The 18,034-nt window shown below is 38.6% G+C and overlaps 1 protein-coding gene across 3 annotated transcripts in view; it reads right to left on the reverse strand.

Annotated features, from left to right (window-relative positions):
- LOC127813892 (protein VASCULAR ASSOCIATED DEATH 1, chloroplastic) overlaps positions 1-18,034 on the reverse strand; it is a 102,455-nt gene that overhangs the window by 33,939 nt on the left and 50,482 nt on the right. For all 3 annotated transcript variants that reach the window (XM_052355003.1, XM_052355002.1, XM_052355001.1), the window contains exons 7-13: positions 17,536-17,627; positions 17,287-17,459; positions 16,840-16,880; positions 16,616-16,703; positions 16,402-16,488; positions 16,244-16,298; positions 230-296 (exon numbers count right to left, since the gene is read on the reverse strand). In XM_052355003.1, the coding sequence (XP_052210963.1) occupies positions 230-296; positions 16,244-16,298; positions 16,402-16,488; positions 16,616-16,703; positions 16,840-16,880; positions 17,287-17,459; positions 17,536-17,627 (603 nt within the window). The remainder of the gene's footprint in view (positions 1-229; positions 297-16,243; positions 16,299-16,401; positions 16,489-16,615; positions 16,704-16,839; positions 16,881-17,286; positions 17,460-17,535; positions 17,628-18,034) is intronic.

The following is an 18,034-nucleotide window of genomic DNA, read 5'->3' on the forward strand; positions in this document are numbered from 1 at the left end:
TCCCATCCAGTGAAAAGGCATACTCCTCCCATACTCCATAGAACATTCAAACAGAAACAAAAATCCTGATATAGAGTGCTACCAGTGTATATTCCATCTTAAAATCTATGCAAACACTCAAAAAAATCTACAAAATATCTCAACATTATCACAGCAGTACAAACACCACAGAAGCATTAGAATTTATTAAATAGCTATGCAAAAAAAGAAGGAAAGATATAAGTTGTACCTCAACTTTGAAGTAATCTCCATAAGGTACATCACTAACTTCTTGAGATGTTTCAACAACCAAATTACTGGCAGAAATCAATTCCAATTGTTAAGGGAAAAAAAAAAAAGAAAACAAAAACAAAACAAAACAAAATTTTACAAGTCAATGAGTAATACAGAAATAAGACAATCAAAACCACTCAATGCATACATATAGGAAGATAATGAAGGCCAGAATTGAAGAGACCAATAATCTCTCCCAGAAAAAGCTATGGACACAAACTCAAGCCATGTTAAATTAAGCACTCCAAGAAAAACTAGAGTGTAGGCACAAACTATTTTAAAATTAAGCAAGAACCAACATTGGTTCTTCATTAACAACCATAACAAAGCAATGCACGAAGGGTATTACCTTCAAGGACATATCAAAAAATTAAGAGCAGCAAGGGCACAGTAGCTGTTGACATAGAAACAGGTTCTAGCAAATGCAGAAGGCATGCATTTATTCTATCAACCCAAAAAATTCACCAAATAAGAACAGATGCTTAAAATGGAATCACAAGCATGGATTTCCTTGTGAATCTAATTCAACATAGATAATTAGTTTTGTGTTCTTTTTAAATTGCTAAAACCAATGGATAATTATTTTATTTTTTTAACAGCTATTAATGTTACAAAAATCTTTCTTCATAGGTATGCATGTTATATGATCTCTAAACCAAAAGGAAATACAATATCTATATATCATATGCCAAAAGAAGCCATTATCATTGTTGTTGTGATGCCTTGGTTTGATTGGCCTTCTAGTTTTTATTGGAAATTGTAGAAGAAATCAATCTCATTCTTAATATATAAAACTGATACAAGAGCTTTCTTATAGACATACACTCTTGAACCCTAAAGACTCCTACTTCAATACTACTCCCTAATATCTCTCCTAATTTGTAGGAAGAGATCAGATTACAAAAAACAATAAAATAAAAAATAAAAAATTGATAATATACATGGATAAATACTAAGAGAAGATAGAGATAAAAATCTCCATTTGATAGGACTCTCAGGACTGCTATCGCCAACACTCCCCCTCAAGCTAAGGAATGTATATCACTCATCCCTAGCTTGGATATTAGGTCTTCAAACTGTGCGGTAGGCAATCCTTTTGTTAGAATATCAGCCACTTGACACCTTGATGGCACATATGAGATATTGAGGAGACCTGAATCAAGCTTTTCTTTAAGGAAATGACGATCAATCTCAATATGTTTTGTCTGGTCATGTTGGACCGGATTATGAGCCATACTGATCGTTGACTGGTTATCACATAGCAACTCAATGGGTCTCTGTACTGGAATTTTTAGATCTTCTAGTACTATCTGCAACCATAGAAGTTCGCATACTCCTAGGGCCATAGCTCGAAACTCAGCTTCTGTACTTGATCTTGCTACAACTCCTTGCTTCTTGCTTCTCCAAGATATCATATTACCCCCTAGGAACACACAATACCCAATCGTGGATCTCCTATCAACTAGAGACCCCCCATAGTCAGCATCCACATATACTTGAATCTTTAAAACATCCCCTGGGGTGAATAAGATTCCCTTACCTGGTGTAGCTTTAAGATAATTCAAAATCCTCCTTTCTGCTTGCATATGTTCCAAGGAGGGATTATGCATAAATTGACTTACAAGGCTCACTGCAAAAGCTATATCAGGTCTAGTATGTGAGAGATAAATCAGCCTACCCACCAGACGTTGAAACCTCCCTTTATCTATCACCTCATCTTTGGTATTTGCTTGCAACTTTAGGTTTGGATCCACTGGTATGCTAGATCCTTTTCCTCCTAGAAGCCCTGTTTCTATAAGTAAGTCCATCATATACTTTCTTTGTGACAAGAATATGCCATCTTTTGAGTATGCAACCTCAATGCCCAAGAAATATTTCAGCACCCCAAGTTCTTTAATTTCAAATTCTTTAGCCAAGTTCTGGTTTAAGATTACCTGTTCAGCAATATCATTACCAGTAACCACAATATCATCCACATATACAAGTAAAGTTGTCATCAGATCACCATGATGCTTGATAAAGAGAGTATGATCCCCCCTGCTTTGATGATATCCCATAGATAGCATAGCTTTAGAAAATCGGCCGAACCAAGCACGTGGAGATTGCTTTAGCCCATAGAAAGCCTTTTTAAGGCTACATACTTTTCCTCCCCCTTCCTAGTGAAAAACCAGGAGGCAGTTCCATATATATCTCCTCCTCTAAATCCCCATGCAAGAATGCATTTTTCACATCAAATTGCTGGAGTTGCCACCCATGTATTGCTGCCAATGAAATAAGAACCCGAACAGAAGTCATCTTTGCGACCGGGGTAAAAGTTTCAAGGTAATCGATGCCATAGGATTGGGTGTAGCCCTTGGCAACCAACCTTGCCTTGTATCGGTCAAGAGTACCATCAGCTTTGAATTTCACATTAAATATCCACCGGCAGCCAACCAACTTAACACCTTTGGGTTTGGCCACGAGATCCCAAGTATGATTTTTGTTAAGTGCCCTCATCTCCTCTAGCATAGCTTCTTTCCACTTAGGGTTCTTTAGAGCTTCTTCTACTGATGTTGGGATAACAATAGCATCCAATGAAGAGAGAAATCCTCGGTGGCTAGATGATAGGCAATGATAGGATAAATAATTGGACATGGGATGTTGAGTGCAAGATCTAATTCCCTTCCGGAGAGCAATACGAAGATCAAGGTCAGTAGGTTCGGGCAATGGACTGCACTCTATTGGAGCATCATCTTCACTTGATGTAGGTTCTAGGGCTGGACAAGGGATTGATGATTGGATAGACTGTTGAGTAGAGATGTGTTGTCGTCTTTTGTAAACAAATGGAGAACCCTTGTACCGAATTGGAGATGACTGGGAAATGACATGGACTGGTTGATGGTCACTGCTAGACATTGGGAATAGAGGCTGGTTCATGATGGATGGGCAGTGAAGTTCCAAAGGACTGGTTTCTACCAAGGGAACAGAAGTTTCAGAGGTTGGATTGTTGCTGAAATTAGGCTCCCCCTGACTGCTGGTTTGAAGAGGGGCAAAGTATGACTCATTTTCATGGAATGTAACATCCTTAGACACATAGAACTTCCTTAGGGTAGGATAGTAGCATTTGTAGCCCTTTTGAGTAGGAGAATAGCCTAGGAAGACACACCTATGAGCCCTTGGGTCAAACTTGTCCCGATGGTTTTTAGGAATGTGAACAAAACACACACACCTGAAGACTTTAAGTGACAGTTGAGAATGCAAAGAAAAATCAGGATAGAAGGAGGCTAATTTTTGGAGAGGACTTTGATGTTTTAGGACCCTAGATGGCACTCTATTTATCACATAAGTTGCTGTTAGCACAACCTCCCCCCAAAACTGTTTTGGAACTTGATGATGGTGAAGAAGCGTGCAGGTGACATTGAGAAGGTGTCTCATCCTTCTCTCGGCCACTCCATTTTATTGGGGGGTGTCCACAAAGATGATTCATGAATAATGCCTTCTTTTTGGAAAAATAGATGCAAGGGATTGTTAAAATAATCCTTTGCATTATCAGTCCGGAATTGTTGAATAGATGTGCCAAATTGAGTGAGAATCATTTTGCAAAAGTGTTGTAAAGTAGACCCAATGGCAGATTTGTCTTTTAAAAGGTACACCCAACACATTCTAGTACAATCATCAATGAAGGTGATGAACCACCTAGCTCCTGAACAATTTGAAATTTTAGATGGTCCCCGAACATCCGAATGGACTAAGAAGAATGGTTTAGAAGATAATTTATTGCTGATGGGGTAAGGCACTCGATGGTGCTTTGCCATGACACACACATCACATTGAAAATCACTAAGCTCTAGGTTTCTAAACAAACTAGGGAACATGTTCTTTAATAAAATGAAAGGAGGATGACCTAATCTAGGATGGTGGAGCCAAATTGAGGAGAAATCAGTAGAGGTTTCAGTGGAATATGCCATCCCAAGCCTTCTTCTTTTTGTGTTAGGATTCTCCCCTTGCAAAATGTACAACCCATTATACTCTTTAGCCACACCAATCACCTTCCCCGTATCCTTGGCCTGAAACTTGCACAAATGAGAAGAAAAAACAGCATAGCAGTTTAGATCTTTGGTTAATTGATGAATAGAAATCAGATTGGTAGTCAAATTTGGGACATAAAGAGCATGACTAAGGGTTAAAGAAGGGCTGATGTGAATGGTACCTGTTCCGGTAATAGGGACTGATACACCATTTGCAATGGTGATTTGTTTGGCAGTGGTAAGGGGCTCATAGGTCTCAAAAAAATTGGGATTAGGTGTCATGTGATCCGTGGCTCCCGAATCAAGAATTCACATGTTATCCCTATCAATTTTCGAAGCTGAAAAAGAACAATTGGTTAGAGATATACCTTGCTGATCAGTGGAACATGAAGCTCCATCTTGGAAAGTTCTTAGGAAGACTTTTAGTTTGCTAAGTTCTTCAGCATTTAACAGCTTTAGATCAGCCTCTGTTGGCTCTTTTGGATCTTCTTTTCCACCCTTTTCTTCCGGATCCTTGCTTGAGAGATAACTTTGAGATCTCATATTCTTGAATCCTCCAATCTTCTTCTACACAACCTCCTTTCCATGTAATTTAAAACAAGTTTCCCTGGTATGCCGGGGCTTCTTGCAATGAGTACACCATTGTCCTTCTCGACTTGTATTCCTTGTTTGGGTGACTGATCTCCCAAACCTCATCCCATCTCCCTCTTTGTTTTTGATAAAGAGGGCTGATCCTTCAGGACTATAATCAGTAAGCATCGCACTTCTTCTATTTTCCTCACTTTGAACGATGGCAAAAACCTCATTTAGGCTAGGAAGTTTGTCCTTACCTAGGACTTGTACCCGAACTTGATCAAACTCTTGATTCAAGCCGGCTAGGAACTCTACAATTCGATCTCTCTCCACAATCTGATGAAGGGCAGCAGCATCTGTTTTGCACACCATTTTAATTGCTTGATACTGATCGAGTTCCAGCCATAAGCCCCTCATTTAGTTGTAGTATTCGGTCACTGTTAGCGGCCCTTGTTTAGTGGAGTTGATCTTTGTTTTTACCTCAAAGATCACTGATGCATCTCTAACCTTGGAGAAAGTTTGCTGGACGGTTTCCCATACTTCCTTGGCTGTGTTTAGGAACATATAGTTCCTACTTATGTCTGGCTACATTGTACTCCACAGCCATGACAGAATTCTTGAGTCTTCCACATCCCATGCTATGAAGGATGGGTCTTCTCCTTTTGGTGGATCAGCAGTAAAGTGACTTCCTTTGCTTCGGCCCTTGAGGAGAGTTCTGACCAGTTGAGCCCACTGAAGATAATTCCTACCATCTAATCGGTAGGATTGATGAAGAGTTGGCAATTCGGCAGCCATAGGAGTAGAGTCTACCGGATTTAGATCTCCGATTATGCTAGGGGAAGGAATGGAGGATGCAGGGGATGTCTCTGTCATACTGTTAAAGGCTTCCAAGAAGAAGGAAAAAATCTGCAATGAAGGCAGGCGCAATGGAAGGAAGAAGCACTCAGCAAAAGAAGATTTTGGCACCAGGGATGGGCTAGAGAGACGCTGGAGATCAGATCTAGAGCAGCAGGAGGCGAAAGGGCTGCGGATGCTCCTTCACCCGCCGGCGCGTGGAGTCGGAAGCAAACTGACAGCGGTGCGTGGGGGCGCATGAGAACTCCGATGGCGATAGTTCTTCAGTGGTCGGCCGATCAAATGACGGTGAACCCAGCAGTGGTGGTGGTGTTGGAAGGCGGTGGCAGGACAGATGCGTTTCTTACGTGAACAGTGACGGTGACGGTGAACAGTGACTGTGCAATGAAGGCACTTGAAGTTGTGTAATGAAGGCACTAGGGTTTACTGTATCAGCCTATTAATGAGGCTCTGATACCATGTAGAAGAAATCAATCTCAATTCTTAATATATAAAACTGATACAAGAGCTTTCTTATAGACATACACTCTTGAACCCTAAAGACTCCTACTTCAATACTACTCCCTAATATCTCTCCTAATTTGTAAGAAGAGATCAGATTACAAAAAACAATAAAATAGAAAATAAGAAATTGATAATATACATGGATAAATACTAAAAGAAGATAGAGATAAAAATCTCCCTTTGATAGGACTCTCAGGACTGCTATCGACAACAGAAATATTCTTTAAAACGAGAAACAAAAAGTTTGGGCTCTTTGGGGTAATTAATGCTATTTACAAGGTTCATATTTTTATTTTTCTTCCTCTTTGCGTTTTTATTTACAACCAGTCCCAAACCTAGATAAAGGCTGACAACCAACTAAAACTTATCAGATCAAGCATCGTGAATTCTAGATAGTTGGAGATATAAAATTCACGTAACTGACCCTACCTAGTGCAATTAAGACTTTTTTTTCCCCCTTGGAGGGAGGAGGCTACCATGTTTATTTAATTACATATTTTATGGAACGCTTGCGTGAAAAAAAGTTATTGCTTTGGCTTTGTTAAATATTTATTGTTGATATGATAAATACTATATATTATACAAATAATTTTGGTAGGTCCAACATGTTATGTCACTATATCCAACAAATATACATGCATAATAAGTCTCAAAATAGAATAAACTTACCTTACAATTACACCACCCAAAGTAAAATGACTAACCAAGTGCTGGAAAACAAGGTAGTCACTAGTGGACCTTATGGTAGTGGAGGCTGTTAGATAGATTTTCCTGTGGGAATCTTGAGGTCCTAGGGCTTTGTAGCTTAAAAAATAAGTTTGCCTTGGCTCTCAAATGGGAGAAGAGTACCAAGAAGGTATTTTGATATGGAGAAGACCTTGTTGCATCTAAAACAATGAAGTGAAGTACAACTGAGAATCAGCTCTAAAGGATAAAATGTGCCACGTGATATTTTCAACTCTGTTAGGGTTCTAATTCTTCTCTGATAAAGCCCAGATTAGCTGGGTTATCATTTTTTTAATGAAGAGGAATACTAGACAAACCCTCTTAAACATGCGTCATGAACCTAGGGCTTAACCTAGGATCAGTTTGGGAATCGGAAGAATCCGATTCAGCTAAGGCCAAGAATAGAAGGAAATTAGGGGGGAATTTGAAAGAATGAGGGAGAGATTAGAAGAAGTGTTAGGGGGATTAGAAGAATAGAAAAGAAGGAGATGAAGATCAAGAAAGGGGAGGGGATTCGAAAGAGGAGAAATCAGATTCAATTCATTAATTTTCTGGATGAGAAATAAACCCGTTACAACAACCTTATATAGGCATATTTGCCTTCTAACAGCCTAGCACATGCTCCCATGTGCTTCTAACAACTAGCCTAACTGCCTATAGAATAAGACAAAGCCCTATAATAGGAAAAAGAAAAAGAAATTACAATTATTGTATATTGCATGCCAACTCCTACTATTATATTTACTAAACTATTCTTGGGGTCATGACAACATGCTCTTTTTACAAATAACCTATGGGGTTAACCTAATTACAAATAAAACACACACATATAATAATTACAATTATACTAATAATTCTAACAGTACTTTTTTAACTAACCAAATCACCACCTTGTAAAGTAACACTGCTCTTCTCGAATTGAAAGTGTCATACCTAAAGTGCCTTACAAATATCGTAAGAGCCACTTTATAGCTTTCCAATGCTCCCTTCCTAGGTTTAACATGTATCTGCTAACAACTCCCATTGCATGTGCTATGTCAGGCTAGGTATACACCATAGCATACATAAAGTTTCCAACTGTTGATGCATATTGTACTCTAGACATGTATTCCTACTCCTCATCCGTCTTTGTTGACTGCTCCTCATCCATCTTAGAGAAATTGATGTGACTCCAAGTGCTTCTAATTTTTGCATCTTGAAGATTGAACGTGCTCAACTCCTTTTCTACGTACTTTTCTTGAGACAACTTCAGCATTCCTTCTTATTTGTTTCTTGTGATTCTCATCCCAAGTATTTGCTTAGTTGGTCCCAAGTCCTTCATCTCAAATTCCTTTGCCAATTGTTGCTTCAACTTGTTGATCTCCTTTATGCTAGACCATGCAACTAGCATATCATCAACATATAGCAATAAAATAATATAGCACTCATCAAATTTCTTGATCTAACAACAAGGGTCCATCTCACATCTTGTGAAACCATTGTTACACATGAATCCATCAAACTTCTTGTACTATTGCCTAGGAGTCTGTTTCAAGCCATACAAACTTTTCTTTAACTTGCACACAAAGTTTTCTTTGCTAGGAACTTGAAAACCTTCTGGTTATGCCATGTAGACGTCTTCCTCAAGGTCACCATGTAAGAATGCGATCTTCACATCTAGCTACTCTAGATGTAAATTTTCTGCAGCCACAATACTCAAAACTAATCTGATAGTAGTCAACTTGACTATAAGAGAAAAAATTTATGTAGTCAATTCCCCTTTTCTGATGGAAACCTTTCACTACTAACCTTGCCTTGTATCTTCTGCTACCATCATGCTCTTCTTTGACCCAGTACACCCACTTGTTCTGCAATGCTTTCTTTCCTTCGGGAAATTCTGTTAGTGTCCATGTTTTATTCTTCTCAAGAGAGTTCATCTCGTCTTTCATGGCTAACTCTCACTTAACTGAATCTTTCATCTGCATTGCTTCATCAAAGTACTCCGATTCCCCAACATCAATCAAAAGCAAATAGTTTAACGAAGGAGAGTACTGTTGTGGAGGTCTAGACACACTACTAGATCTTCTTACTTGAGGTCTAGGATCAACCTGTTCTGGTTCTCTATTTTCAAGATTCTCTTGAACCCTTCTATCCACATCACTCTCCAAGATCTCTTCCAGCACAGTCTTCTCTCATTCTTTTGTTTGTTTCCTTGCACTGTTAGATTCTTCTCCAAGCCTGTCCTTATACATCACATTTTCATTAAAAGTGGCATTCCTGTGCCTTATGGTCTTCCTATTCTGATCATACCAAAATCGTCAAAACCATAACCAATAAAGAAACACTTTCTACCCTTGGGATCAAGCTTATCTCTGTCATCAGAACCTATGTGCACATATGAAACACAACCAAAGGTTCTCAAATGTGAAAAGTTTACCTCCTTTCTGATCCATACCTCATCAAGTATCTTTAAGTCCAACGAAATTGAAGGTACTCGACCTATGAGGTAAACTGTTGTGCTAACTGCAGCTGCCCAAAATACTTTTAGCAATCCAGAATGCATTTCATGCTCCTTGCTCACTCATTTAAGGTTTTGTTCATCCACTTAGCAACACAGTTTTGTTCAAGTGTTCCAAGAATTGTCTTGATCATTCTAATCCCGTTTTCTAAACAGAATTGACTTTAACTCTTGGTTGTCATACTCCCCACCATTGTCCAACCTCATACACTTGATCTGCAAGCCAGTCAGATCCTCACCTTTAACCTTCCACCTTTTAAAAGTAGCAAAAACATCAAATTTATTTTTCAAAAAATAGACCCATACCTTCTGGTGAAATCGTCAATGAAGGTGATATAACAGCATGAGCCTCCAAGGAAATTCACAGGGATTGGTTCCCAAATATCTGTATGTACCAATTCCAGCTTTTCCATCTTTGATGTCCCTCTGACCTTTGAGAAACAAACTCTTTTCTGCTTCCCATAGATGCAGTCTTCACATAAATCAACATCAATAGACTTTAAGTTTGGTAATTTCCCCTTTGATGCTAACAGATTCTTTCCCTTTTCACTCATGTGCCCAGGCCTCCAGTGCCACAATGCCGAATCACCAGTCAGTCACTACTACTGTGTCCTTGCTTTCTGCAGTAATGTACAGAATTCGTCATAGATGCAGTCTTCACATAAATCAACATCAATAGACTTTAAGTTTGGTAATTTCCCCTTTGATGCTAACAGATTCTTTCCCTTTTCACTCATGTGCCCAGGCCTCCAGTGCCACAATGCTGAATCGCCGGTCAATCACTACTAGTGTGTCCTTGCTTTCTGCAGTAATGTACAGAATTCCCACCTTATTACCTCGTGTCACAACCATATTTTCCATCGTTATCTTTCATGATTTACTTCCAAAAACTGGTATGCATCCATCATTGTCTATTTGACCCTCAACAACAACATATCCAACCTTTATCCCACTATGTGGGGTCAGCTACATGAATTCTAAACTTCCATGTATTTCTGTCTTTTGCCATATCTTCATTTAGACTCCTACACTTCATATCAAACTTTAATGTCTCTCCCAAAATCTTCTTGGATCTACCTCTACCTCTTTTTTTGACTAATTGTTCCATTTCATCAACTCCACTCACAGGAGCATCTCTTGGTCTTCTTCTCACTTGACCAAATCATCTAAGTCTAGTCTCTCTCATCTTCTTCTCGATTAGCACTGCTCCTACCTTATTACGAATAACCTCATTTCTAATTTTATCTTTTCTTATATGGCCGCACATCCATCTTAGCATCCTCATCTCCGCTACGCTCGTCTTTTGCTCATGCTGGTATTTGATTGCCCAACATTCTAAGCCATACAACAAAACTGGTCTTATAGCTATCCTATAAAATTTTCCTTTCAGTTTTAATGGGATTTTACCATCACAAAACACTCCCGATGCATTTCTTCATTATAACCAACCTACCTTAATTCTATGCTTGACATCCTCGTGAATTTCTTCATCTTTTTGAATCACTGATCCCAAATATCGAAAATGGTATTTTCTTTGTATGATTTGGTCTTCCAATTTTATTATAACATCCTCCACTCTTGCATTCTTACTAAATTTACATTCCATATATTTTGTTTTCCTTCTACTTAATTTAAATCCCTTATATTCTAAATTGTTTCTTCACAGCTCAAGCTTAGCGTTCACTCCCTCTTTTGTTTCATTCACCAACGCTATGTCATCTGCAAATAGCATACACCATGGCACCTCTGCCTAAATGTGTTTAGTGAGTTTATCCATTACTAAAACAAATAAGTATGGACTTAGTGCAGAACCTTGATGCAATCCCATTGTAATTTTAAACGGTTCAGTATCCTCTCCGCATGTCTTGCACCATGATACATGTCCTTAAGGGCTTGTATATAGACTATTCGGACTCCATTCTTCTTTAAAACCCTCCATAATACTTTTCTACGGATCCTATCATAGGCCTTTTTTAAATCTATAAACACCATATGCAGGTCCTTCTGATGATCCCGATACCTTTCCATTAGGCGCCTCAGTAGGTATATAGCTTCCATTGTTAACCTACCAGGCATGAAACCAAACTGATTTTCCGAGATGTTTGTTTCTTTTCTAAGCCTCTACTCTATTACTCTCCTCCAAAGTTTCATGGTATGGCTCATTAATTTAATTCCTCTGTAATTTTCACAGTTTTGAACATCTCCTTTGTTCTTATATATAGAAACTAAAGTACTCTTCCTCCAGTCATATGGCATCTTTTTTTATTTAAGGATCGCGTTAAATAATTTCGTTAAATAATTTCGCCTACACACAGCTTCCAACTTCACCAGAATTCTATCACTAGAACCTCACGAAGCAACCTCGATCAGCCCTATCCTAATTCGCTTAACTCACAAGCAGCAACAAAGATATGCATTTCTGCTCCTGATCGAGCTCGACTTTCGCCTCAATCACATGCAGTGAATCTGCTGAAATCAAACTGATTTAAGGCTAGTCCCAGCGGAGTCAGCACCCAATCACCCGTCCACCGTCTTACTTTTAAAGCAACTTCTACTGCGTAACTCCTTACCTAATTTGATTTCATCACTGAGAGCAATAGCCTAAGGCCGCATGCAGCTCACGATCCTCCTGTTCCGCGTTCGATTCACAGCAAATTCAAGATTGTTCAAACTCAATCACAATCCCTGTAGCCTCCGATCACTCCAGTCTGCTTCTCTTTGATGCCTTAGTCTACTTCAGTTGTGCCTTCCTTCTCGCCCTAATCACATGCAACGACCAAATCTGGAATCATAATTGCAATTACCGATCTATTTCCTTTGAAATTGTGATAGCCAAAGTTTGATCGACTCTGCTTCTAGTGCGACTTCCTTTCCCACCAGAATTCACTTATCTCTGTCCTGGTTCAGAATTACGGAATTCTACTTCAAAGAAACCATTCTAATCTGGGACGCAATCAAGGACACTTGAGTTTATCGCCGATTCCCAATTGCGGCTAGGATTAGGATCGGATGCACTAGATCTCCTTGCTGAGGAGTGTTGCCTTCAACATTCAAGTCCAATCACTGTCGGAACTATCTTAGCCAATGTCGCCGTCAATACCGAGCTGATATTTGCTTCGCACGACTTCGCCTCTCAATTTCGAGCCAAATTTTACTTGCTTGAAGCATTGGAAATCGCCTGACTCGCCGAAATTAAATGCCTGAATCGCCCTAGCTAACTGCTACAAACTTCCATATCACAGTCGAGAATCGTCGGCCTATTCCGCCTTTCAAGAATCGAATCTAAATTCAACTATTAAAGTCTCCACAATCACAGTCGAGGAACGATTGGCTCTGATACCAATTGTCATAACCTTAAGGTTTAGCTAGGGTCTAGGAAGGAATTTGGATAAGAGTTTGAGGAAGATAAGAGTAGAGAAGAGAAGAGGGCAAGGAAGAACAGAACAGAATTGAGGGAGAGTAATGAGAGAGCGAATTGAAATTCAAATCATTCATTAAGCTACCTTCCTCTAACTACTCAAGCCTATTTATAGGCTTACAATTGAAGATGCTAACAACAATAACAGAAAATGCAACTAATAAGGAAAACACAAGACATGTATTACTAATATATCCTTGGGGTCATGACACACAATTCTAGCAAGTGATATCTTTGCGATTCTTAGACTAACACATTCCCTTTGACTTCAATCTGCCATGGCTCTAATTCCGACCTCGTTAATGGCTCCTTCCTCTGCTTTTGATACTCAAAGCAAAACCTAGAGATTCACATGACTCTCTTTTGCAAATATGTTGTTAAGAATCAAATCTCAAACATCATCTAGCCTCACATTGGAACTCCCTGATGAACTGCTCACTACAGTCACCTTTGCAAACCAACTTTTTGGTTGGGACAATAATAGAATCAGTGCTTTGACTTCATCATCAAATGTGATCCCCACCAACCTCAATTGAGTTGTAATCATGCTAAACTCGTTGATGTGATTTGTAATTAATGCACCTTCTCCCATCCTCAGATTAAATAATTGACACATCAAGTAAACCTTGTTTGAGGCGAATGGCTTCTCATACATATTTGATAATGCCTTCATCAAATCTCTTGTGGTCTTCTTGTTGATGATGTTGAACGCTACGTTCCGCACCAACACCAACTGAATCACACCAAGTGCCTGGCAATCTAACAGACTCCAATCCTCTAGCTTCATCCCCTCTAGATTATTGCCCAACAAGGGTCCGTGCAACTTCTTCTTGTACAAATAATCTTCAATCTGCATCTTCCAAACCCTAAAGTCTCTGCCATCGAATTTGTCAATCTTGACCTTCCCTTCTTCTGACAACATCACTCCCACTGTTGTTTGCTAATGAGGCTTTGATATCAATTGTTAGGGAACGAATCAAGCGGTGGAACAAAATAGCACACACAAACAAGACAAAACTTACATGGTTTAACAAAGAATGGCTAAGTCCACAGTCACACTAGGTGTTTTTTTCTATTTTGGAGGTTTTTGATTACAAGAATTATGCCCACATATTTATAAATGAAAATTAAGGCAAACAAAAATCCTAATTCAAACAGGATTCCTTATCTATTTAGGATTTGGGAAATAAATATTCTAATTCCATTTGATCTTGGACATAACTTCTCATTTAGCTTTCTACTCGGGTGACCTTCCTCCCAAATGTCGTGGTCTTCCCCAGATGAAGCCTCTTAGCAGGGTGTAGCTTCCTTCCCAAATGCATCTTCTTCCTTTTTTTCTTGCAAGGAGGTCAAGCCATTTCTTTTTTAGGTTTTGAGGGCTTCGCCTCAAGCCCCCGCAAGGGGCGCTGCCCCCTTGAACCCCGCCTACTGATCGGGCAACAAGACCCTACATCAACTCTACATAAGTGTCATAAATAGAATCAAGCTCCACATCTCCAACATAATAGGCACTAGACCCACCTATCCTTCGCTTGACGAATTAAAAGATGGTCATTAAGCATGACATAAAAAGCCATCATAGAGCCCATTTCCTAGTCTTGAAGATTGTCTAAAATGTGGGAATCACACCGCATCCTCAAATGAGAGAGAGAGAGAGAGAGAGAGAGAGACCCTAATAGGCACATCCTTGTCAGAAGCAAGAGCAAACAAATTGGAGAAAAGCTCCGTCTATCCATCACCCTCCCTAAAAGAAGAGTAAAGTTAGCCCCAAACTTCCATGACAGCAACCTATACAGAGATCAGATCCTACCTATACACCAAACTCTTGTTTTCTTCAACGAAACACCACACCTACTTACCTAGCAAAGCTTTATTGAAGCTAGTCACCTCTACCCTTGCAGAACAGTAGACCTAGTTCCACTTAACAAGGTGTTAAACTCATCACCCAAGTCACCCAAATAAAGTCTCTTTAATGGTTCTCCAACTTGCTATAAAATGAATTGAGGACCTAAAAAGGGAAAGTGTAACACCCCATGTTATGTAGTATTCTAGAAAATATAAATCCTCATTTTTAGAGTATTAGTGGATTAAAATGGAAACTTAATGAATTAGCCAAGAGTTGAGGTTGATTGAGGCAAAGAACAACTTGACCACAAGGATGAAGTGAGCATTGCTCACTAACATTGTTCGGTTGACCAAACAAGAGTGCTTGCTCAACAAAGCGGGTTGATAGAACATAGTTATGGATATGATTCAAGACATTTAGTTCAAGCCAAACAAAGAATGGGTAGTCCAAATTGACACACGAGTAATGTAAGGATTCTCACAAAGTCATAGGTGTGTTCGATTTAGAAAATGGTAAACCCAAGTGAACACCACTAGATTCCATGAGATTACATAACACCAATGTTTCTTAGTATAAGTACATGGGTCAATTACTCGATTGACCTCAAGATACCTCATAATCCTAATGATACTTAGAAATAAAAAGTAGGATGAATAATATTAACTAACTACTTGTTATTCAATTGGTGACCACCTGTTGCCTTTGAAATGCAAATGGGATTAGAGAAAGTGTTGACCAGGTGTTAATGTAATAGAGTGGGTTTCAAAAGCTTTTGAGGTGTCAAGACTTTAGAGTTTAGAGATGTTGCCATGTGCTCCTGTAAACAACTGATAATCTGTACGAAGTTTTGACCGTTTAGCATTTTGTGCATGCATACTCATGAAAATATATTAAATCCAAATATATCTGCGTATATGTGCATGCATATGTAAATGTCCAAAGTATGCTCTAATCACTGATATCCTTTTAATCATGTAACCCATGCAACAATTCTCTAGCATTGCTACCCTTGAATCATCCTAACCAAGGAACACTCTTTACAACCTTCAAACAATACCAAAGAAAAACCTTCAAACAACCCTTCTGACATCTGAAACAGAGGAGATAAGAGTCCTCAAACTTCACTCTTCACCACTGGGATCTTTATTAGCTGGGCATCTTTGTTTAAATTACTAGTGCATCTTTATCTAACTTCAAACAATACCTCATAAAAAGTAGCAACCTATCACTCTCACCTGTGACCTCATCTAGATTCTGCATCCATTCCCAGCCAGTGATGATCACTTGACACAGAAAAGTATCAAAATCAATCAAGAGTAAAAGAACATCTACAAGATGTATGTTCTTGAAAAGAAAAACCAAAGAAAATTATTTTTATTAGACTTAGTAGTTCCTCTGATTGCAAAAATAACAAGTTGTCAAGGTGTACATTGTGTATTTAACTGGCAAAGATATATAACCACACAATGAAAAAAAGAAGTTCAAAAACATTGCGTTAACAAGAAGGTTTCCCTTCTCAAATTCCCAAGAAGTGTGCAGTTAACCTGTTTCTATAAACTCGAAATTTCTGAACCTCCTGGCAGCTGCCAAATTTTGCTCCTTAAAGACAGAAGAAAACAACATTAAGAAATGAAACATTGTAATGCATATATCAAAAATAAAGAAGTTTCAGTTACTTGACAAATGGAACAGAAAATAATACCAAGATAGATTTTAATTGGATGCTGGAATGTCACATCACGAGCATGACCAAATCTATCATGCTGATACCATAAGCTGCATTTGAAATCTGCAATGGAAGAGAATGTGAATTGGGAAGTTAAATCCTTCAATCCACTCATCAAGTTTTCATTGTGATTTACAAAGCAAAACAAATTTATACAATGACTCTTTTTCCTAAAATTTAGACCAAGTACCTTTGTCTCCACATTTTCTACGAAAGGATTCAACAAAATCAACAGCATTGTCTGAAAAAAAGAGATTAAAAAAATCCTCTACCTTAATCTGCAACCATAAAGTTTGTATACATATCAGAACAAGCTCATGTTGGATTCCAATATTAGAAAAGGCACCAGCCAAAAATAGACAAGAATGGAAAAATTTTAAAAACAATATAAATTAAAAAAAATGAAAATGTTACCGGAAACTTTGATTCTGCCACCTTCGTGAAGTAGTCAGGTACTGCATATCAGAGACAAGAAATTCAGCACAAGTTAATCCATGCCAACATACAACTGTAAACCCCATGACCATGACTGCCCCAACCACCACTATCTACCACTTTTCTACCACAGCTACCATCACCATCTACAGACCATCACCACAAAACACTAGTCCCTACAAACCCACCACTATTGTAAAGAATTTGTTTCACAACGCTTGTGGGCATGCTGCTTCATTTTGTGTTTTAACAATGCCCTGCCCAGCCCTGCTCCCCAAAAAAAAGAGAGGGGGTAGAGGGAATCTTTCAAAACTGGAACAAGAAAATAAAAATCTGAAAACTAACATTTCAAATTGGCCGAGCCATCTATAAATCTGCTCAACTAAAGTCATAGCTCAAGACTTAAGTCAAAACATTTTAAGTAACCTTTAGGAGCATCGGAATTCTCTTCAACCCATGCTGGTACTTTTCCAGAAGATGATGAGTCAGAAGCTTCTGCACTGTCTTTGACAGTATCTTGCACCCCTGACAATGTTACAATACCATCTTCAGCTTCCTGTGAAGGTTTAGAATCTTCCAGTGAAGGAATGTCCTTAGTCCTGATTCACATGGGTGCAGTAAGGCCAAGATGATAGTAAGACATAGTTTAGTGCCATGAAATTTTATGTAAATTACCTTTCACTGGAATCAGAATCATCTGCTGTGTGTTTAAAGCTCTTCCCATTTTCAGTTGCAATATCTGCATACTCTTCGGTAGTCAAATCTGCCTTTGGATCCCAACAAAAAACAAAGAAACTAAAATGAAATTAAACAAAAAAAATGCCAAAAGAGAAAAAAAATCATGTAACATGTACTGGCAAATATTCCTTGAGGGTAACATGACTGCAAGGAATCATTTTGCTTCAAAAACCCAACGCCACCACTAGTAGTGAAAAATCACTTGTCAAAAATTATAGGGCAATTATCAATGACATAAATGTTTTTAATACTTTAGAAGCTCTAATGAACCACCATTACATTGGCAGAAATAGGCAGTGAATAAAAGTAAGACGATATTTCTTTTCATGAGTACAGCAACTTTGATATTCCAGGGGGAGACTGATGGAGGATCTAAATCTAGCAATTTTAGAAAAACCTAATTAGGGCATAAATTTAGGAATTAACAAATTAGTAG

This window comes from Diospyros lotus, chromosome 12, assembly GCF_014633365.1.
Source record: "Diospyros lotus cultivar Yz01 chromosome 12, ASM1463336v1, whole genome shotgun sequence".
NCBI classification, from domain to species: Eukaryota; Viridiplantae; Streptophyta; class Magnoliopsida; order Ericales; family Ebenaceae; genus Diospyros; species Diospyros lotus.